Genomic DNA, 23,817 nt, shown 5'->3' with positions numbered 1-23,817 from the left:
TATATTACATCTTTTAAAAAAAAGTTCTAGGGCACCTTATACTTTGTCACATACAAGACTGTTCAAACATTTGGGCTCTGTAATATATTTTATAAAGATAAAACAATTTTTAAACTTGAAGTGGAGTAAAATTACTTGGAAAATGGAATCTGAACGTTTAATAGCGACAATGGCGTATGATGTTGAATGTGAACTTCTGCACTCTGAAGTACACTTACACTGCTCACGTAATCACACACTCAGGAATCCCTTTTTTTCTCACAGACGTATCCAGTTCCACGCATCCAGATGGCAGTTACAACACTGGGTAAGGCCAGACCTCTCGATTACTGTTACTTCAGTATTCAGTACTTCAGGAAATTCATGTGTCATTGGTTTTGGTTCTTCATGGTACTTTATACTGTTCATATCCCTAAACTGTAGCAGTGACGGCACAGTTTTAGTTATTGCTTCATAAAGAATGAATCATTTGCGCTAAGTTCACACGGAAGCAATGTAGCAACACTGAACTTCTGTGAAATTCCCCTGCAAGTTTGAACTTATTATGCGTGCTTCATTGCAGTTCATTCAGATGCTTTTTATTCACCTTCATGTTGATACCAATCTGATAGATTTGCTTTTTTCCATGGAACACAAAATTGAATGCCAAGCACCAAAAAAGCACAATAAAAGTAGCTTAACATGTCTTCTTAAATCATTTGATACCTTTGTGTGAGAAAAGGCTAATACTTAAAGGTGCAATGTGAAAATTTTAGGAGGATCTATTGACAGAACTGCAATATAATATACATAACTATGTTTTCAGTGGTGTATAAAGATCTTACATAATGAACCGTTATGTTTATGTTACCTTAGAATGAGCCTTTCTATACATACACCGCGGGTCCCCTTACGTGTTAAATCGCCATTTTCTGCCTGCATGTTTCTTTCTACAGTAACCCTAATGGACAAACTGCCCTACAGATTGCGTTTGCTTGACTAGCTTCTCTCTGCTGTCTCAGACAACATTTTTGTCCTGTGTTGGCCACCGTAGCTTTTCTATATTGCAATTCGCCACCTCACCACTAGATGCCTCTAAAAATTATACGCTTATACTAAAATGGTTAAAAATGGGTTTCGCTAACTGAAATGCAGATGGAGCAATAATAACTGACATGATTCATGATAACATGATATTTTTAGTGATATTTGTAAATTGTCTTTCTAAATGTTTCGTTAGCATGTTGCTAATGTACTGTTAAATGTGGTTAAAGTTACCATCGTTTCTACTGTATTCACGGAGACGAACCGTCGCTATTTTCATTTTTAAACACTTGCAGTCTGTATAATGCATAAACACAACTTCATTCTTTATAAATCTCTCCAACAGTGTAGCATTAGCCGTTAGCCACGGAGCACATCAAACTCATTCAGAATCAATGTAAACATCAAAATAAACACTGTACTTACGCGATTAGAAAAAAAAAGCACAATAAAAGTAGCTTAACATGTCTTCTTAAATCATTTGATACCTTTGTGTGAGAAAAGGCTAATACTTAAAGGTGCAATGTGAAAATTTTAGGAGGATCTATTGACAGAACTGCAATATAATATACATAACTATGTTTTCAGCGGTGTATAAAGATCTTACATAATGAACCGTTATGTTTTTGTTACCTAAAAATGGGTTTCGCTAACTGAAATAAAGCTAAGACGAAATATAAAAATTACAAATGTTGCCTTTGCGACTAACTGAAATAAAACTTTCATAGAATTGTTGTTAAAAAAAAAACAAAACAAAATTAATAAAAATTAAATATATTAATATTAAATATTAATAAATAGTTTAATAGTATATAAATAATACTGTCATTTAATTCAAATGTTTCACATGAGGTTTGACATCAGTGATAAGACAATTGACATCAATCTATGACATGTTCAGCAATTTTTCCTTTATTTGTGACCCACATTAGAAAGTCACATGGGTTCAGAAAAACGTAAGTAAATAACAGAATTTACATTTTCAGGTGAACTATCCCTTATAAATGATCAAGATCATACATAGTATTTATATAATGCTAAATATTTAAATGTGGTTAGTAGACGCCCACTGAGTCTAGCGTGTCTTCTCTCCCATGCAGAGAAACAGACCAGTTGGATGTCAAGCAGACCTCAACGGGCCAAAGGGAAGCTGTGGTGAGTGCCGCAACAAACACGTTCCAACCACAGAGCTATCAGGAATTGAAAGCGTTTGTGGGCATGATTTCCAGTTTAAAGTGGTGGTCACATGCTTTTTTTGTGGTCAGTAGTTTACGTGTAGTGACCCTGGCCATTGAAGAGACAGAAATTAAAATTTTTATCTTACATCTGCATTTTGAAATGTGTAAAATCAAAACCTATACTTCTCATTCAGGATGAGGAGCAGCAAGGGGACGACGGTCAGGATCAGGAAGGATCGGACGATGAAAGTGAAGGTGATGAAGTGGATGACCTGCCCAACTGTAGGGGATACTGGAAGGACCACATAAGCCGTAAGGCCAGCCAGACTAGCGTTGACCTTCGGGAGTGGGATGTGCCGTTTGAGCAGCTCGAGCTCGGAGAGCTGATCGGTAAAGGCCGCTGGGGGAAGGTGTGCAGGGGCCGCTGGCACGGAGAGGTGGCCGTTCGATTGCTAGAGATCGATGGTAACAATCAGGAGCACCTGAAGTTGTTCAAGAAGGAGGTGATGAACTACCGGCAAACACGACATGAGAACGTTGTGCTGTTTATGGGGGCCTGTATGAACCCGCCCCATCTGGCCATCATCACCAGGTTCATCTTTCTGCTCTCTCGATGTTGTCCACGTACACTTCCATTCAAAAGTGGGGGTTTTTCTTAAGAAATTAACAGTGTTACTCAGTAAACATGCATTAAATTGATCAGCAAAGACATGTATAATGTTACAAAAGATTACAAAAAACAATCTCACCAAACTTTTGAGCGGTAGTGTATATATGTTTTGAATGATTAATATTGTAGAATATATAAGAGCATATGTGCATTTGGATTTTGATTGATCTGTTTATGTTGTCCTGCCACAGCTTTTGTAAAGGACGGACGCTGTACTCTGTTGTGAGGGACTCTAAACTTGACCTCAACAAAATACGACAAATCGCTCAGGAAATAGTAAAGGTATGAAGAATAACATGCAATACATGTTCTTGGTTTTATTTTAAATGATTCAGCAATGCATTATCTAATGAAAATGTCTTCATGGTCAAACTGACAACAGTTAATCATACTATTTGCTTCTTTAGCTCAAATCACATTAAAACCTCAATGAAAGAAGGAACTTCGATTTCAATAGCCGCCATATTGAGTGCAATATATCCTTATACTGTCTGTTTTTTTAAACCTACAGGGAATGGGTTACCTCCATGCAAAGGGAATTGTGCACAAAGATTTAAAGTCCAAGAATGTGTTTTACGATTCAAACAAAGTAGTCATCACAGATTTTGGCCTGTTTGGGATGTCTGGAGTGGTCCAAGAGGGCAGGTAGGGTGCATGGCATTACTGCAGTTTTATAATAAATTAATGATCTTATTATACAGTATGCTTTGTTAAGAGCTTTATTAACGTGTGTGTGACTGTGTGTAGGCGTGAAAATGAACTGAAGCTGCCACGGGGGTGGATCTATTACCTGGCTCCAGAGATCGTGCAAAAGATGGGACCAGGAAACCAAGACTGTTTGCCCTTTTCAAAAGCTGCTGATGTTTACGCCTTTGGGTAAAAACCACATATCTGTTCTCACATGTGCATCTCATATAATGTGCTAATAATGCAAACATTTGGTTTGGGTGTTAAAGTTTCATTTCTGCTTTTTTTTCTCGCAAAGACTTTTTGGGCCTGTTCATGCATCTGGTCACTTCATGCATTTTTACTGATCAGATGGCTATCTGATTTATCAAAACGATTCCATTTACTCTTGGCCACATAAATGTGTCTCCGCAAAACAGATATAAATCTGATCTTCAATTCCCACGCTATCTGCAAATCACCGAATGCAACAAACATGAGCTGCATTTTATTAATCATCAGCTAATTTCAAAATCAAAGACCGCAATAGGAGAGAGCGCGGCAACAGCACTGATAAGATCATTTAGTCTCATTACTTCTAATAACGATGATTGTGTTTTGAGCGTCTGCAACTTTCAGTTTCATTTGCGGCAGTTTGCGCGTCGGCTTACCGAAGAGATGCTCAGCTGCGGGGATGTGTGATGCAGTAGCGTTGTCGTATTTGGCTATAACATGTTATTTAGCCTATAAAACACATTTAATTATTAGTATTCTTGGGAGTAAAATTTACAAATGTGGTTTCAACAACCAGATGCATTTAGACCTATTCAGTTTTGACTGGAATGCGTCCCAGACCACCCTGAAGTGGTTTGAGCGATCTGATTTAAATCTGTCTCAAATGCATTTCGGAGGGCGTTTACACTTGGTCTTTTCACGATCTGATAGCTGTCCATTCAGAGAAAATGCACGAAGTGACCAGGTGTAAACAGGCCCTTTCTGATTGATCAATCACTTTTGAATCAATCATTTGCATTTTAAAAACAATATTTTGCATGCCAACAATGGAGTTGATCAGTTGACTTTTAATATGTCTGTCTTAGCACTATCTGGTATGAACTCCAGGCCAAAGACTGGCCCATCATCAACCAACCGACTGAAGTTTTGATCTATCAGCTGGGAAGTGGAGAAGGCATCAGAACGTTACTGACCCATAAGGGGACAAGCCTGGGCAAGGAGGTTACGGTGAGTCCAGCCCCAGTGTATTTAAAATATTATTTATATATATATATATATATATATATATATATATATATATATATATATATATATATATATATATATATATAAAATAAAAATAAATGAGTACACCCTCAGAACAAATACAAAAGATGTAATTTCTTAATGATCACTCATACAATTCATGGAAAGATGGCAAAATTAAAATGTATTAAACATTTACTTAATAAAAACAGAGAAATACAGTACAGTCCAAAAGTTTGGAACCACTAAGATTTTTAATGTTTTTAAAAGAAGTTTCGTCTGCTCACCAAGGCTACATTTATTTAATTAAAAATACAGTAAAAAACAGTAATATTGTGAAATATTATTACAATTTAAAATAACTGTTTTCTATTTGAATATATTTCACAAAGTAATTTATTCCTGTGATGCAAAGCTGAATTTTCAGCATCGTTACTCCAGTCTTCAGTGTCACATGATCCTTCAGAAATCATTCTAATATGCTGATCTGCTGCTCAAGAAACATTTAATGTGTACAATTGTACAAAATATTTGTGTACAATATTTTTTTTCAGGATTATTTGATGAATAGAAAGTTCAAAAGAACAGTGTTTATCTGAAATCTAATCTTTTGTAACATTATAAATGTCTTTACTGCCACTTTTGATTAATTTAATGCATCCTTGCTGAATAAAAGTATTCATTTCTTTAATTTCTTTTCAAAAAAATAAAAATAAAAATTCTTACTGACCCCAAACTTTTGAACGGTAGTGTATAATGCTACAGAAGCTTTGTATTTCAGATAAATGCTGTTCTTTTGAACTTTCTATTCATCAAGGAATCCTGAAAAAAAAAGTACACAACTGTTTTCAACATTGAAAATAATCATAAATGTTTATTAAGCAGCAAATCAGCATATTAGAATGATTTCTGAAGGATCATGTGACACTGAAGACTGGAGTAACGATACTGAAAATTCAGCTTTGCATCACAGGAATAAATTACTTTGTCAAATATATTTAAATAGTACACAGTTATTTTAAATTGTAATAATATTTCACAATATTACTGTTTTTTACTGTATTTTTAATTAAATAAATGTAGCCTTGGTGAGCAGACGAAACTTCTTTTAAAAACATTAAAAATCTTAGTGGTTCCAAACTTTTGGACTGTACTGTATATGTCATTAATATCTTGTAAAATAAGTAAATTAGCCAATTTTGTTTAAATGAAGGATTACAGAAACGAGTACAGATTTAATTCAACAAATATATAATATTCTTGTACTTAGCATGTCCTCCATAATTTTAAGTATACTGCTCCCTTCTTGGCGTGGAGTGTACAAGTTCATGACACATGGTCACATCTGTCCTGTTTAACTCCTGATGACCTCCTTAAAGGGTTATTTCACCCAAAAATAAAAATTCTGTCATTTATTACTCACCCTCATGTCATTCCACACCCGTAAGACCTTCATTCATCTTCAGAACACAAATTAAGATATTTTTGATGATATTCGAGAGGTATGTGACTCATCCATAGACAGCAATATAATCAACACTTTCAAGGTCCAGAAAGGTACTAAAGACATTGTTAAAAAAGTTGATGAGACTGCAGTGGTTCAACCTTAATTTTATGAAGCGACGAGAATACTTTTTGTGCGCAAAAACAAAACAAAAGTAACTACTTTATTCAACAATATCTTATATACATATATATATAATTTGCATAATATAATATGGTCATTGTCCTTTCACTGTAGGAGATCCTGTCTGCCTGCTGGTCCTTTAAAGTTGAGGACAGACCTACATTCACTCAGCTGTCAGACTTACTAGAGAAGCTGCCGAAGCTCAATCGCAGGCTCTCGCACCCCGGACACTTCTGGAAGTCTGAGGAGTATGTATCCTAGACTGGACTGCTGGCATGCTGCGAATCCCCCTTTTTGGGGGGGGTGTAGTTTAGCGAGCATGGTAACTAACTGATCGTTTGGAGCCGACCTGTGTATTGTTTTGTTTTTTTATTCTGAGCCTTCTTAATTTTACACTATTGGATTTTTAGTGTAGCGAGTGTCAGAGTGCATGAAATCAACCGAATGAGTGCTGTGTCTTATATTTGGTCAAACCTGATATCATATGGTGCGGGAAATCATTTTTGAGAGCATATGTGACAGTAAGTGATGAAAAAACAAGTGTATGTTTGTGAGTGTTTTTCTGCTACCTAAGTTTTTGCCTGTTATATGAATGACGGGTCTGGTTTGCTAATATGTGTGAAGCTTGTGATTTTATCATTTATTATTCACCATATAGAAATTCAGAATCAGATACTGTTCTGGTTCAGAGGGAAGGTGCCCATTGATTTAACCTGTTACATTTTGAAGATGTTCATATGTCCAAATATCTGGCCTGTGGTCAGTAATGCACCTGTTATATTTAAAAAAAATATATTGTTTAGACTGTGGTGAAATGGGCACAATCAGATAATTATTTTTAGAATAAATATAATAATAATGACAATAATTGTAATTATATTATTATTATTAATCAGTAAAACCAAATGAAAAGCCTTTTTACGGAGGAAAAAAAGTAATGTTTCTGTATGTTGTTTCTGCCCTTTTTCTTGTGGGTCTCTCTCTCTTCTGGGAATGGGCCTGTGATCGCATCTCTGTCATCTGCTGTTCCTGTCTCCACAACCACCAACATTTATTCACTTCATTTTCTCCTCTGTACTTTCCTTCCTTCTGTTCTCTGATTGGCTGAATGTTCAGCGCATGGCATCACCACTGTCTGCGCGAGCACTGCAGTCCGGGTCTCCGCTCTCGCTGTCCCTATGTGTACAAATACGACCATTTGTCAACAGCTGCCGTTAACATCAGCTTGGCTGCTGCGTTCAAAGACAGCAGCTGATTCAGATGTCTGATTCTATTCCATTTATTTCCTGTGTGATTTATTGATTTCTGTGCTTATCATATACAGAGCGTCTTACAAATTTTGCCACTGTTCGCCTTTGTGTTGCTTTTCCTTAGCAGTACTTTTAGTCTCTTGGGCTTTTAAACCTTTCACTGTTCTAATACTGAGCAAAGGCTTTTCAGTTGAACTTTGTAAATGGAAAATATGCTGATAGGATTTCCTGCCTTTTTTTTTTTTTTTGAGCTAGCAGACTTTTCCATGTTTCAAATTCCCCTTATGTGCTGTGACTGCCGTCACATGAATGGAATGTGATCTCCACTGTACTTCTTGTTGTTAAGACCTTATGCTTTGCGGTCTACAAACCTTCTACTGTATTCTTAGAGAAGTGAATTCCATTTCCCACATTTTTGCTCAAAATTAAGATTTAAATGAATAATGTTTTACCGGATGCTTATCTGACCTACTGAGCCGAGCCCTACTAGGACAGTTTAAGAGCCTCAAAAATAAGGATCCTGACTAGGTATTTGTAATATCATAAAGTATGAAAGATATTTTGACCAGGCAGGATGATGTTCAGGAACTTTTAATGTCTAATACCTCTCGTTTGAGTTTGTGTGACTGTATGTGAGTGTGTGAGCGTTTGCATGCAGAGTTTTGGGTGATTTATTTGTGGTGTTAATAAGCAATGAGAGGATGATTGTTAAAGACTGCAGTGACTGTTCCCATAACAACAGACAATAGAGGTCTATTGTTTTATTTATTGTACAGCTAAGATTTCTTATGTTATTTGTACAAAATTTTATATGTTTCCATCTAAATATTTTGAAAAGGTACTTTATTCCTGTTGTACAGCTCTTTATATACAAAGTGTCATGGACTTAAAATGTACATTTCTAGAAAGAGATTGTGGTTTTAATGTTACGGAATTATTAATTCATATTTTTGTAAAGCTTATAGCCATGTGTCTGTAAACACAATGTAATTTTATCCTGGCAGAAATAATAAACAAATGAAACATTTATTTTTTCCACTTCATGAGACTGTTGCATAATACATTGACATTATATAAGTTGTATACGTTATGTCAGTATCTATCAAAAGTGGTGAAACAGCGACAGGGTCATGGGCGGCCAAGGCAAATTGATGCACGTGGGGAGCGAAGGCTGGCCCGTGTCCGATCCAACAGACGAGCTACTGTAGCTCAAATTGCTCAAGAAGTTAATGCTGGTTCTGATAGAAAGGTGTCAGAATACACAGTGCATCACAGTTTGTTGCGTATGGGGCTGTATAGCCACAGACCAGTCAGGGTGCCCATGCTGACCCCTGTCCACCGCCGAAAGCGCCAACAGTGGGCATGTGAGCATCAGAAATGGACCACGGAGAAATGGAAGAAGGAGGCCTGGTCTGATGAATAACAATTTCTTTTACATCACGTGGATGGGCGGGTGCGTGTGCATCTCTTACCTGGGGAACACATGGCACCAGGAATGCACTATGGGAAGAAAACAAGCCGGCGGAGGCAGTGTATGATTTGGGCAATGTTCTGCTGGGAAACCTTGGGTCCTGCCATCCATGTGGATGTTACTTTGACACGTACCACCTACCTAGTCTAGGGTCTAGTGGAGTCCATGCCTCGATGGGTCAAGGCTGTTTTGACAGCAAAAGGGGGGCCAACGCAATATTAGGAATGTTATGCCTGATCGGCGTATATACACAAATTTTATTAGGTACACCTTGCTAGTAGTGGGTTGGACCTCGTTTGTCTTCAGAACTGCCTAAATTCTCTGTGGTATAGATTCAACAGGGTTCTGGAAACAGTCCATTTTAGTCCATATTGTCATGAAAGCATCATAAAGTTGCTGCAGATTTGTCAGCTGCACACCTATGATGTGAATCTCCTGTTCCAACACATGCCAAAGGTGCTCTATTGGATTGAGATCTGGTGACTGTGAAGGATTTGACTATAGTGAAGTCATTGTCATTTTCAAGAAACCAGTTTTAGATTATTTGAGCCCAACAATATTTAGGTAGGTTGGGGCGTTTACACAATGCTTAGTTGATAAAAGAGGCCTAAAATGTGCCAAGAAAATATCCCCCACACCATTACACCACCAGCAGCAGCCTGAACCTTTGATACAAGGCAGGATGGATCCATGCTTTCATGTTGTTTATGCCAAATTCTGACCCTTCCATCTGAATGTTGCAGCAGAAATCCAGACTCTTCAGACCAGGCAACTTTTTTTTCCAATCTTCTGTTGTTCAATTTTGGTGAGCCCCTGTGAATTGGAGCCTCAGTTTCCAGTTCTTAAGCTGACAGCAGTGGCACCCAGTGTGGTCTGCTGCTGCTGTAGCAGATCTGCTTCAAGGTTCGACATTCACAGATGCTCTTCTGCTGACCTCGGTTGTAACAAGTGGTTAAGTTACTGTTGCCTTTCTATCAGCTCAAACCAGTCGGGCCATTCTTCTTTGACATCATCAAGACATTTTCTCCCACAGAACTGCTGCTCACAGAATATTTTCTGTTTTCCAGACCATTCTATGTAAACCCTGGAGATGGTTGTGCATGAAAGTCCCAGTAGATCAGATGTTTCTGGTAATATTCAGACCAGCCTGTCTAGTACCAACAACCATGCCATGTTCAAAGTCACTTAAATCACCTTTCTTCTCCATTCTGATGCTCAGTTTGAACTTTAGCAGATCATCTTGACCATGTCTACATACCTACATGCATTGAGTTGCTGCGATGTGATTGGCTGATTAGATATTTGCATTAACAATCAGTTGAATATAGTCGGATGGTCAGATGAGACGAATGGTATCATGGATTCTATCAAATACCAACAGATAAAAACCAAAAACTGACCGCTTCTGCTAGAAATCCAATAATGGGCCGTGCTTGGATCTTCCATCAGGACAATGATCCAAAACAAACATCAAAATCAACACAAAAATGGGTCACTGAGCACAAAATGAAGCTTCTGCCATGGCCATCCCAGTCCCCTGACCTGAAACCTAAAGAAAATGAGTGGAGTGAACTGAAGAGAAGAAGCACCAACATGGAACTGGGAATCTGAAGGATCTGGAGAGATTCTGTATGGAGAAATGGTCTCTGATCTCTTGTCTGGTGTTCTCCAAATTCATCAGGCATTATAAGACTCAGAGCTGTTATCTTGGGAAAAATAGGTTGAAAAAGTATTTAATAAAAGGGTATGATTAATTGTGAGCAATAGAGAAAAACATTTATAGACAATTACAACAATTTTTAAGATTTCCCCCTCATTTAAAATTCTTATACTCCAATGAAAGGTTAGATTTTGATCATATATATATATATATATATATATATATATATATATATATATATATATATATATATATATATATATATATATATATATACACGCACACAATCTGCAAGATGTTTATCATGTTTTATTTTTTTTTTCCTGCCCAATAAAATTTACCCTGTTCAAAAACAAACATACCATTAGCATTAGTTTAACATACTTGCAGGACTTTTATCAGAAATAAATGTAAAAAAAAAAAAAAAAATCTGTTGCCTGAGGACTATTCACATGACTTACATCTGGCAACGAAAAATTGTTTTTCTGTACGAAAAGGAAATTGATTGCCCACATATTGATAGCATCTCATTTTTTTAAGCTTTGAACACTTGAACTCTGTACCAGCACTATCTTGTGGCCCTGGTTGTTATTCCAGAAATGTACAAAATGGTTGAAAACTGCTATTAAGTTGAAACAATGTTTGCAACAAAAAATGTCCTGAAAATACCACCACTAAAGTTAAGTTTATTATAAAAATTGTGGTAGGAGTAAAATGATCTTATGCCTGGTGTTCATGATTTCCATCTGCCATAGCTCTTAAATTTCATTTAGGCAGTTTGAATATGTGCATATTCAAATTTGGCAAGCAGCACTATGGTTACAAAACATAACTATGTTAAGGCATAGTTGACATCTTGGTGTGCCATACATTTTATTACATTTGAGTGTTAATGAGGGGAAGATTATGAGTAAATATTAATGACTTATGATGTCTTCTGAACACAATATCAAGGTCACCAAAAGCTGTCAAATATTACTTTAAGTAGAAACCCTACTAAGTATGAGTTTGTGCTTAAACCGTTATATAAATTGATATATTTAGACTAAAGGCTGTGACCACTATTCTTAAAGTACAATATATTGCGCACTTTTACAAAACACACAAACATTTTTAATCTGTTTATCAGCCACCTCATGGGAGAACGCTTCTGGGATGTCGATTGGCGGACTGATTCGGTTGCGCAACAAATAACATTACTGGAAATGGACTAGGAAATGGAAATGATGGGATATTCATAAAATATTCTCATGTATCCTGTTTAGCTAGCGTGTTAGTGTTGTAAAATATTCCTCTTCATTCTAAACACTTTGGGTATGTGAATGAACGTTTACATTGAATAGTGTCCTTGAAACACGAATAAGGCTACTGACCGAAGTTCCTGCTTATAGAAAGCGAAACCTGACGTACACGTTTATTGGAAACCGGATGTCTGTAGGTGGTTCTTATAAATCACTGGTGTAGTATAGCGCGTTGTTCTTTAAGCTTTGTCTACTATCGGTCTGGACGACACATTAAAGTTGCAGGAAACTGACAGGATGGCTTTTTATCAACAACAGCCATTTTATAACCCGGTAAGTGACCAGTTGTTATAGTTTCGTTATGGAAAATAATCAAATTTGCATTTCTCTCTTTTAACTTCCTTCTCTTTTTGAGTTATAACACTATTTCTATTTACTCTGTTATTTTGCATGCACAAAAAACATTTTGGCTGTTAACGTTATGCAACAAAAGAGACCGGGGCAAATTGTCACACTTTTTTATTAGGTCTTAGGCTGGGGTTTATTTCTTCTTTTTTCTTTTTTCTTTTTTAAAGTCAATTGATGTATACACATAAGCTTTAAAATTTTGGCTGGTAAATACATAACTGAACATTTTTACCGTTGTTGCACAGGAGAACGGTTCAGTTTATTAGACTTTACAGCTACACACGTTAAGCAATAGCGGGGCATGTTGTCACAGGGGTCCGTGTGCTTTTGCGGTTTCTTTTTTACTGATTCTAACACTAATGAATACTATTAGTTCACCAGGGCATACTCAGATAGGGTACTTGAGTAGCCTACTTACCTGTGCAATTACTATTTACATCGATACAGAGAGTCCCATTCAGTGGTCCAATCCAAGGAGGCTTGCAGGACGGGAAGAGTATTATCGTAAGTGGACGGGTTTTACCAGGGGCTAACAGGTGAGGAAAAATGTTTAATGGTAGTTTTTAAAGGACGAGCTTATTAATATGGATATTACATAGGCTACATAAAACTTTTGTGTTTTGTAGTGCAGTAGTATGCTAGCCTATGGTCATTTAAAGGGGTGATTGATAATGATTTCACTTTTTTAACTTTAGTTAGTGTGTAATGTTGCTGTTAGAACATAAACAACATCTGCAAAGTTACAACGCTCAAAGTTTAATGCAAAGGGAGATATTTTCTTTTAAAGAATTCTCTGCTTAAGGATCAACAAACGGCTCGTAGGGACTACAATGAGCAAAATTTACATAAACCCTCCACCTGAGAACACTCAACAAAGGGGGCGAGGCCATGTTGGGCTGCTTTAGAGAAGAGGAAGAGTTGTTACCATGCCGTCATTTTATGCCGGACTGCTTCACAAACAAGGGTCAATTCAACACTGGATTTGCACAAAAGATTAACATGACATAGCCTACTAGTCGATGAGTTGAATCAAATTTATCAGTTGGAATAAAAAAATGTATTAGTTGTTTTTAGTTAAATTTATTAGTTGAAATAAATTTATCCACTAATCGTTCAGAAACATCCAGTTGCACTCTAAAAGTTGTAACTTCTTCCTGAGTTTCTGCATCAGTGTCCGACTCCGGTTTGAACAATGTAACGCCCGTTTCACACATACTCCGTCCGCAGTGCGTATTTTTTTCCGTGCCTAAGGCTACGTCCACACGAAGCCGGAGCTTACCCTAAACCGATATTTTTTTTCCTCGTCTCAAAAAATATCTGCGTCCACACGAAACCACTGAAACGACTCAAAACGATGTAGTATACATGCCAGACCATTATGTGGCGCTGTAATTCTGCCGCAGAAATGCACTTAAAGCAGCGAAGAAGACTTGGAGCATGCGCATAAACCTTGCGCGCTGAATACAAACTTCAGCAAAGCTTAGAAATAACACTTTATTTTGGTTCAGTAGCTTCTGCAGCATGAACGCAAGCATGTAGAGTCTGCTATTGCTGTTGTTGGTGCTGTTTTGTGGTGTTAGCGCGTCTGACTAGGGGTCGACACGTGGGGTGATGACATCATCGTTTCAGAAAATATACGGATTGCCCCGTCCACACGACAACGCCAAGCCGGCGTTTTCAAATTTTTCCACTCTGGGACCCGGTTTCAAAAAATACCGGTTTCACCTTTCGAAAACGCCGGATCCGTGTGGACGAAACGCCTATCCGATAAAAAATTTGTGCGGTTTCACTGAAACGCGTCTCCGTGTGGACGGGGCCTCAAGCCGCCTTTCCACTGCACACGACATTCGCATCCGATTGTCGCATTATTTCGCCCCCTAGCGGCAGTCGCACGGAACTTTGAAACTGGTCGTGAAGCAACCCTCGGCTTATTCACAATGGTAAACTGAACGATTTTAATGAATGTAACGTTAATGCATGTATGAATATATCCACACAAAGCAAATGACCCTCAATACATCTAAAATAAAAACATAGTAGATTTTATAGAGCTAATCAACATAAAAATTGATTTAATAGTTATATATATATATGAAGAGTTCAGATGCAAAAGCCTCTAAGTGCCGTCTGAAATTTTCTTCTAAAATGAGTATTTTTATCAAGCTTGTATGTTTATGTTCAGTTATTTCACTTTAATGGCAATGAAAAGGACCTATTAATTGCCATTAAAGTGAAATTACTGAACCTAAACATACAAGCTTGATAAAATGCTAATTTTACAAGGAAATTTCAGATGGCACTTAGAGGCTTTTGCATCTGAACTCTTCATATATATATATATATATATATATATATATATATATATATATATATATATATATATATTCTGACATAATTATTAATAACCGCCATTTTACAGAAATAGTGTTTACAGAATAAAGTTAAAAAATATGTGTAATTCTAACTTCGCACTCATAGTTTTGATTAAAATACTTAATATCTGGTCGGCCGGTCGCATACAGTCTAGCAGCAGAAGTTCAAATATTTCAACACATCCGAAGCTCAAATCAGATTTGAAATTTCCGCATTCTCATATGATCGGAACTCCACGCAGCCCCTGTACTACTTTCCATTGGAAATAAATGACTTTAAAAAACTTCCGGTCCAACAGCTGTCGTTTGCCGGCTTAACGAATTACAGCTTTCACATTGCACACGGATGTGGTCCAGCAGTACGTTCCAGTTGTGGTGCATATACAACAGCGATTGTTGCTGTTGCTGCATCGCGCTGAATTAAAGCGACAGCATGTTGTTTGCAACCCTTTCACGTGTAAGTTTTAAATATTCTGTCTGAGCCCCCAACGTGAGTTTTTCAATGCGACCGTTATTTAGAATGTATTACTTTAAGACGTGACGTAAGGAATGGCGTTTCCGGGTCCAAGCATCCACTCGTTTCACTTGAGAATACCATCTGTGAAACGGGCGTTAGGCTGAACACCGTTATTGACAATGGACTATATGCACGGAGCGTTCTTTAGAACTTCCGCATTAATATAAGCCAGCTCGATAACTTCCGGTGAGATGTCATTTGCTGGTGTGTTGAGCATCAGTAGTGTAATACTTAGTTTATAATCAGAATATAGTCACTTAAATAGTCAGGCATAGCATTAATTTAGTTATTCAAACGTAAGACAGCTTAGAAAATAAATAAATAAAGACGTACCTCAATGTTCCTCCTCGGCTAAATTCAATTCGACCATTAGTTTTCACACTTTTATGTGAAAAAAAAAGCTTCAAAAATTAAATATTTATTGTGCACTTTAGTTAGATTAATTGAATAAAATGTGTGTTTTCACAAGTGTGCTGAAATCATTGATCTTGCGCTGCTCTGACTGACATCTGCTGTGATTACAAAGGGAGAGCGCGGTGCTCGCTTTCTGTGTAATTAATTCACAATAAAAGTTATTGTTTTTCATAAGATTTTGTGAGTATTTCATACTTCACATTGACAAAATGTTTTTTCAAACCTAGTTATTTTATAATGTTTAATATTTAGTCAAAAACGAAGTGAAAAACGTTTAGAGGAAATGGCTGATATGTACGCAAATAAATGCTACTTTGCCGCCACCTGCTGGTTAAAGTGCTAATTACTGTCTTTTTTATTTTTAAATAAGTGTTTTTTATCAAATGTTAAATTTCCAACATTTTTAAACGTTCGGTTTTACAATGCGGGACAATCTCAGAAGGATGAACAAATTATGTTATATTTTACATGTGGTCATCGCATTAAAAATAACATTTGAAGTGCTGGGGAAAAAATGTGTGTGTTTGTGTCTAATTACAGACATGGCATTTTTAAACAGTCCCAATAGCTTCGTCTTTATTGCAATCAATAAAACTGGTTTATTGGCAAATTAGGTAAATGTAATAACTGCATTAAAATATAAATACAACATTAAAAAGTCAACCATAGATGGTTTTGTGTCGATGTACAAGGACTTCAGAATGAACAGCTAACAGTTCACCGGAAGTGCCCGAGCTGGCTTAACGACAACCAGGAAGTAACCCGTGCATATAGTCCATTGTCATTTTGGCTGCGTGAGATTCTCCAGCTTTGTTGTTGTTGAGCAACCGAAGCGCAAGCTGTTAAAGCTCCACCCTCTTCTGTAAAGGGGGCCGGGAGCAGCTGCTCATTTGCATTTAAAGGGACACACACAAAAATGGTGTGTTTTTGCTCACACTCAAATAGGGACAAATTTAACAAGCTATAATAAATGATCTGTGGGGTATTTTGAGCTGAAACTTCACAGACACATTCTGGGGACACCAGAGAGACTTATATTACATCTTGTGAAAGGGGCATTATAGGTCCCCTTTAAGTTTAATTAACTTTTAGAGACAACTTGTGACTTGTGAGCAGGGACGAAGCAGAGCGAGAATCCAAATGCAAGCACAAACCTTTAATAACAAAAACAGACACAGATAATCCATAAAAAACAAGAGTAATCCACAGAGAGCAGGCAGCTATGGCCACTGGGCTTGCGCACATCAATATTGTGTCATTTAATTACTGTATTTGCATTATTGTAAGGGTAGGTTTAGACGTTTAGTAGGTTGGGGTAGGTGTAGACGTTAGTAAAACCAAGTGGAGGTGACGTATTTCCTGTTCGAGAGTGGAGCTCCACTTGCCCATGGTCTGCAGCCACACCCACCTCTGCAAAACAGGAACCAAACACAGGAAGTGAACACAAGAACAATGGGAACTAAGAATACATTTCAACATAAAAGTCCTTACAAAACACAAGACACAAAATCAGGATCGTGACACAACCACAGACATTTAACAAGACGTGTGGAAACCATGAGAAGAGTGTTATGCAAGCAAAGAAATATGCTGACAAATTTATATATATATATATATATATATATATATATATAATTTGTTTGTTTAACTTACACTGCAAAAGTGCACAGTGGCCGGTTGTATAAACTGCTTAGACTAGACTTAAAATGTAGTCATTGATTTATTTTTTTCTTCAAGACTGGTCCTAACTTTTTAAAGTCAGTTTCATAAAAAGGTATACATCAGTCTAATTTGAATCAGAAAAGTAAAACTGATTACCTCTTAGCTAACTGTTAGTTGGACAAACTAGTTTAACCTGACGGCTAAGGTTATGCACCTGGCCCCTGGTGTCATTTCCTTGAAGGGATGTCAAATTCAGTTCCTGGAGGCCCACTGTCCTGCAACTATAGCCTTGTCCAAATACCCACACTTGCGGTCTTTGCACTTTACCACTTGTCTACTTACATGACGTATTTCCTGTATTTGGCCCAAGTGTTCAAGTGGGCGTGAAAACCGCAAGTGTGTGTAGAACTTTTGATTACCTGATGGGACACACTTATAGTCTTGCAAAAAATGCAAGCATTTACAGCTTTTTTTTTTAATTATTATTTTCAATACTCTGCATTTTAAAATACACTTCTAAATGTCTGTTCAGTGGTGGCTATGTAACTAACAGAAGACACTATATTAAAATTGTGGTGCTTCTTTGAGTGATAAAAAGCAGTTGCAAATGTTGTACAAAATACACATAGCCCACTCATCTTTGCATCAATAAAATGTGCAACACTTTATATTTTACTACCAAATTATATGTAATATATAATTAATTTAACTTACAGAGTTCCCGAACATAATGCATGATGGGATATGCTTAGCCTCGAATACCGCTCAGAAGCGGTATTCAAGATAGTGTGGGTTTCGTGTGCATTAAGGGCACTACACTTGGGCATTTTTAAGACATGGGACAGTCTTGCGCACGCACTTCCTGTCGCGCTCATGAGCTGTCAAGTGGCCAAGACCACAAGTGTGGGTATTTGGACAAGGCAAGAGTTAAGCTCCCACCCTAGTTAAACACATCTGAACCAGCTAATCAAGGTCTTCATGATTACTAGAAACTTCCAGGCAGGTGTTTTGGAGTTGTTTGGAGGTACACTCTGCAGGACGGTGGCCTTCCAGGAGCAGAGTTTGACACATCTGCCTTGAAGCTATTTTAGAACTATAAGATGATACGATAAAGTCTTTGCAAACAATTTATAATCACACTTTCCTTGTTAAAGCGCTTATCCTGCCAGTTTCTCTCATTCCTCATTTTTGTTCGGTGTCCTGCAGATTTCATGTGAACCTTCAGTGTGGTTCTCATTCCGGTGCTGATGTTGCTCTGCACTTTAACCCACGCTGGGAGAGCACTGGGTATGTAGTGAACAACACCTTCCAGAACAGGATCTGGGGCTCAGAGGAACGCAAATATGAAGCTCCCTTCCCCCAAGGCCAAACTTTCACCCTCCAGATCCTTGTCGCCCACGACAAATACAAGGTACCCTATCATTCACTCTCAGATTTACAGTTTCTGAAGTGCTTCTGAATGACATTAGTCCTCATGTCATATTTCTTTAATTTTTATCAGCAGAATGATAAATTATTAATTATTAGAGAGGCATTTCACCTCCATTTGCTTTATGACTTTTATGATGGTTCTCTCTAGATATCTACTAATGGGAGACACTTCGCAGACTTTAGACACCGTATTCCCTTTACTCGGGTGGACACTATCGCAGTGGAGGGGATGGTGGAGCTGAATTCTGTTGCTTTCCAGAATCCAGCGGTGAGAAAAAAAAAAAAAAAAAAAAAAATCATACGCTACCATTGCAGAACTTCCCCTGAATTAAGCTTCCCTTTTCTGATACGTTTTTGCAACTTTACTCATAACTGGCATCAATGTGACTTGCAATAGAGTGACCACAAGTGTAGGTCATCACATTTATGGAAAAAATAAACTATAGATATAGTTTAGGGATGGTTAGTGAGATTTATTTTAAAAGAAATTAATACTTTTATTCATCAAGGATGGATTAAATTGATCAAAAGTGACAATAAAGACATTTATAATGTTACAAAATATATATATTTAACCAAAGCGGTTCTTTTAAATTTTGTAATCAAATCAGCACATCTGTTTTCAAATGATAATAACAAGAAACATTTGAGCATCAAAGAACAGTTTTGTCAGGGGTTGCTTGTATAGCGAAATCCAAAGACGATGCGTGATGCAGAAATAATGATAATAAAACTTTAATAGACACTAGGAACGAGAACTACACAAGACAAAGAAATGAGGAAGACAGTGTAAATCAATCCCTATACACTTAAATAGGCAACTATTGGAGGGGACAGCCATTTGTAGTGGTGTCCGAAACCATAGTGGACGTTATTAAGTGCACTTGTTCAATCCCACAATGCACCGCAATAATGAGTGTACAAACTATGTATGCTCAAGAGCTAGACTAGAGAATACACATAAAACACTGTGAGAGTCGCGTGGCGAATGAATTCCCATGTCTCGCCAGAAGATGTTGTTTGAATCATCCATCCATCCGTTTCCAAACCATTGGTCCAATGTGGCTACAGGGTAATATCATACAGGTATAAATTCCTTTTTAATTGATTATTAAATTGTTTAAAGGGGTCATGAATTGAGAAATCAACTTTTGAGGTCATCGTACTATAAGAATATCCTGTAAGTTTCAGAACTGAAAACTTCCTTATTAGACAATAAAAGCTTTTATTGACAACAGGCCCAGCGAACAATCCTGGATTATGACATAGATAGGTGAAATGCCGCCTCTGCAGAAGAAATGAACGCCTACTTTATCACTGCAACGTTAGTCCTGCCCACTAGCGTATTAGTGAGATGAGGAGGAGAGAAGAGCGATACAGGAACTAAAAATAACATTACCTTTCAAAGGAATTGGTACATTTCACTGTGGATTCTTTGGTAAATCAATTGCATTTTGGCACAGGCTTTGCAGACAGACTTTTACGAAAGTACACTCGGCAGTAATGCAACAACATGTTAATTCTAATGCCTGATCTGATGTAATGATTCATGTACAGTCAGATGTTCTTTGTCTATGTGTCAGTAAATCAAAACAGTGACTAAAGGTCAACTTCACATTGTTTCTCTTAGTAGGATGAAAATTATCTGTTATTTAAATGGTGATAAAATTATATATAAATTATATATATAACGCTCCCTTTACAATCGCTGGAGCTGTCAATCAAACAGCGTGAGTTTATCAGTGACTGAGTTCTGGACTTGCACCAAATCTCCCATTTTATTCAACAAATCTCTTAGTTACAATGCGTTTGCACTGTTAGTTATGATGAAAGCATTCGTTAGTGTGCAGAAATTGAGATCACTGCTTTCATGCGCTCAACAACATGTCTGTGATCGGCTACAATGTTCATCACTGAAACCTTTCATGCCACGATCTAAATATAATGCCATAGATTTAAGTGTAATGCTATAATCAACACTTATCACGATTAGTTAACCTTGAGAGATGTAATAGTAAAAATGTGCTAAAGTTTTCGAGAGAGTAATACTTGGCTATTTCAAATGCAAACATATTAGCCAATCACAGCAGTGGGCGTGAAGTCTCACAGCAGACACGCCCCTTAAAACAAAGCGTTCAAATAAAAGGGCTAAAATCAGGGTAGGACAAATGCCCTTTATTTCTAAATTATGACAATTTTCGATGTAAAAAGCCATACTAACATTATAAGTGCACCCCAGGAAACATTATAAAACAATAAAACAATGCAATTCATGACCCCTTTAATTAAGGTTTATACATGCTAGTTTCCTTGACACAGTTCTGGAGCTGCCATTTCGCTAAGTTTCAAATGATTATTAAATAGCAAGCACAAAATGTACAAAAGCAGCAGCCCTTCTAACGCACTCAGTGTCCAGGTAAAAACACTGTATTATGCTGTTTTGTGCCAGGCCAGTAGTTGTCACTTTGTAATTGTAACGCATTGGTGTTGGAGAGAAACGCGGATGACAAAGGAAGGAAAAACAAGATAATCTTTAATCAATCCAGAATAAGATTGCTGTAGCTAACTGGAATAATAACAACAATAATGGACAAATGAACTAAGGAAAATTTTAAATACAAGAAACAAACAAAAGGAACTAGATGAACACAGGTGAAAAGAATCTAATAATCACTGATTAACCATAGCAACAAACTAGAGTGTAAATGAGTAACCAAGGGAACTAAATGAACAGGCAAATGGGAACAGAGTGCACAGAGAGAAAACTGAACTAAAACAGAACATACATGTTAAAGTAATATGGCAAATAACCTTTTTTTTTTTTTTTGCAGCCCTATTTACCCCCACAACCAGCCTTTCCAGTAAGTACTATAGCCTATACTATATCCTTTCCTGTACCTGTGAGACAGAGAAGCTCAGAGAATAGTGTATTGTCCCTATGTAGATAAAACGCAAACATAGCTTTGCATTGACCGTTGAATGCACTTTACATATTATTTTTCTAGGGTTATGTCCAACCACAAGTAGGATTTCAGGTGGGAGGAAAATGTTTAAACACATATTTATACATCAAAATATAAAGTAAGAAAGACATTATTTTAGTCTTCCTGTCATAAACTTGTGTTCCTTTCTTTTACAGCCTCAGTTTGCTGCACCTCCAGGATGTGCGGTGAGTGGTCATGAAATATGTCATGTGACGACTTTATGGTGGTCAGCAGAGTTCAAAGTTTCTTGCTTTTGAGGGTTATATCTGTGTCTTTTATGATTCATTTTATGATGCTCTACAAAACCACACAATGCTTTATTGGATTCTGACCTGCAACAGAATATAAATGAAAGGTTAACAGAAAACTGCTAATGAAAAAACTACTAGAAAGACAATAAACTTGTTTTTCCACATTTGGTGTGGCATGTGATAGGGTTAATCTGTAAACTTTGGCTCCAGAAAGAGATTGTATCAAAATCACCTCTGCTGAATGATAGTTCATGTTTCTGTTAATTGACCATGTTAACATTTCTAAAACATAATTTTCAAGTTTTAGCTGGAGTTTGCAGTGCTTGTATTTGTGATTCTGATAATAATGAATAATTACAATGAATACTTTTTAAGTCGTACCGATGATCTGTGTTGTTAGTGCTCACTAAGGTGCTGTGCTGTTTTGATGAAGCGATGAAATATGAGATCACATGTTTTTTGGGAGGTTTTTTTGTCCTGTATAAGGAAGTGATACTAATAAAACACTTTCTATCTCCCCACAGTTTCCTGCATACCCATCTGCACCAACTTATGTAAGATCAGCTCTCACCTCATTTGGCTTTCACCTCAAAAACAACAACAAACAATAAAAAAACAACAACAACTTGCCATCAAATTTAGCAATTCTCACATTTTTCTTAATTTTGCATCAAAAAGAAGATCTCTGTTTTCAGTGTGACACTTTATAGGTTTTGAACTTAAACCTTTTTTTTATTTCATAAGTTTTTTGTTTTGCTGGTATCTGCCAAGCTAACAGTTCTTTCTGTGTTTTCACTGTTATATGGTAGGGGTCGCTATTGGTGCATCTTCTAAAAGAGTAGAAAATCTCCAGATCAAATGTTTGTTGTTGTTTAAAAGCAGAGCAGAGGCTCTGAGGCCTGTTGCATGAAGCTAGTTGAACAAACTCTGAATTTCAGAGTAGGTTTAGAGTTGACAAATCAAATCCAACCTGGTTTAGATCAGGCTTAACAGGCTCACAAGGCTTGGTATAAACGTTGTCAACTCAGGTTTAATCCAAAGTTTGCGATTAAAAAAAAAAATTCTGTCATCAATTACTCACTCTCATGCCGTTCCAAACCCATAAGACCTTCATTCATCTTCGGAACACAAATTAAGATATTTTTTTGACGTGAAAATATTTTCACGTGAACAGCATCAGCCAATAATGAGTCGGCATTCTGACGTAGAACCTGGAAGCTCTGCAATGTGCCTTCAACATAAACTACATAGGAGAATGACAGGGTATAGAGCAAAGATTAAAAAAAAACCTCTCAGATTTCATCAAAAAATGTCTTAATTTGTGTTTTGAAGATGAATGAAAGTCTTACAGGTTTGAAACATCATGAGGGTGAGTAATTAATGACAGAAATTTCATTTTTGGGTACTAACCCTTTAAGAGATCGTTATGAAAAATATTGTGAAATTAAATGCATTAACAAAGCAGGAATAAACACTGCTGCTGCAGTGAAAGTTTGAGAAGGCAACTGAAAGAAAATATCTGAGTACATCAATGCATGTGAATCAAACAAATAGGTCTTATAATTTATATCGTTTCACAAAGACCTCAAAAGAATACATGTAAGATTAATCTGTTTTAAAGCGTTATATATTAATGCATGTATTATATTTAATTTAATTTAAAAGCAAAGTTGGTCCAACTTTATATTAAGTGGCTTTAACTACTATGTACTTACATCAAAAAATAAGTACA

At 36.8% G+C, this 23,817-nt stretch overlaps 2 protein-coding genes across 7 annotated transcripts in view; both read left to right on the top strand.

Annotated features, from left to right (window-relative positions):
- Window positions 1–8,701, top strand: part of ksr1b (kinase suppressor of ras 1b) — a 50,152-nt gene extending 41,451 nt beyond the window's left edge. For 4 of the 6 annotated variants that reach the window (XM_048161384.1, XM_048161382.1, XM_048161387.1 and 1 more), the window contains 10 exons: window positions 265–307; window positions 1,956–1,979; window positions 2,124–2,178; window positions 2,396–2,793; window positions 3,063–3,153; window positions 3,383–3,516; window positions 3,619–3,747; window positions 4,638–4,779; window positions 6,539–6,672; window positions 7,541–8,701. In XM_048161384.1, coding sequence (XP_048017341.1) covers window positions 265–307; window positions 1,956–1,979; window positions 2,124–2,178; window positions 2,396–2,793; window positions 3,063–3,153; window positions 3,383–3,516; window positions 3,619–3,747; window positions 4,638–4,779; window positions 6,539–6,672; window positions 7,541–7,679 — 1,289 coding nt within the window. In that variant the 3' untranslated portion in view covers window positions 7,680–8,701. The remainder of the gene's footprint in view (window positions 1–264; window positions 308–1,955; window positions 1,980–2,123; window positions 2,179–2,395; window positions 2,794–3,062; window positions 3,154–3,382; window positions 3,517–3,618; window positions 3,748–4,637; window positions 4,780–6,538; window positions 6,673–7,540) is intronic. The other 2 variants (XM_048161383.1, XM_048161385.1) reach the window with 1 other exon arrangement.
- A 3,322-nt stretch (window positions 8,702–12,023) lies between these two features.
- Window positions 12,024–23,817, top strand: part of LOC125248238 — a 41,654-nt gene continuing 29,860 nt past the window's right edge. The window contains exons 1-8 of the mRNA XM_048159966.1: window positions 12,024–12,379; window positions 12,902–12,990; window positions 18,626–18,830; window positions 18,999–19,118; window positions 21,682–21,711; window positions 21,856–21,885; window positions 21,990–22,019; window positions 22,610–22,639. Of these exons, the coding sequence (XP_048015923.1) occupies window positions 12,344–12,379; window positions 12,902–12,990; window positions 18,626–18,830; window positions 18,999–19,118; window positions 21,682–21,711; window positions 21,856–21,885; window positions 21,990–22,019; window positions 22,610–22,639 (570 nt within the window). The 5' untranslated portion in view covers window positions 12,024–12,343. The remainder of the gene's footprint in view (window positions 12,380–12,901; window positions 12,991–18,625; window positions 18,831–18,998; window positions 19,119–21,681; window positions 21,712–21,855; window positions 21,886–21,989; window positions 22,020–22,609; window positions 22,640–23,817) is intronic.

The sequence above is a fragment of the Megalobrama amblycephala genome, linkage group LG16 (assembly GCF_018812025.1).
Source record: "Megalobrama amblycephala isolate DHTTF-2021 linkage group LG16, ASM1881202v1, whole genome shotgun sequence".
NCBI classification, from domain to species: domain Eukaryota; kingdom Metazoa; phylum Chordata; class Actinopteri; order Cypriniformes; family Xenocyprididae; genus Megalobrama; species Megalobrama amblycephala.
The sequence above is the reverse complement of the archived record's forward strand: the minus strand, read 5'-3'. Positions and strand labels throughout refer to the sequence as shown.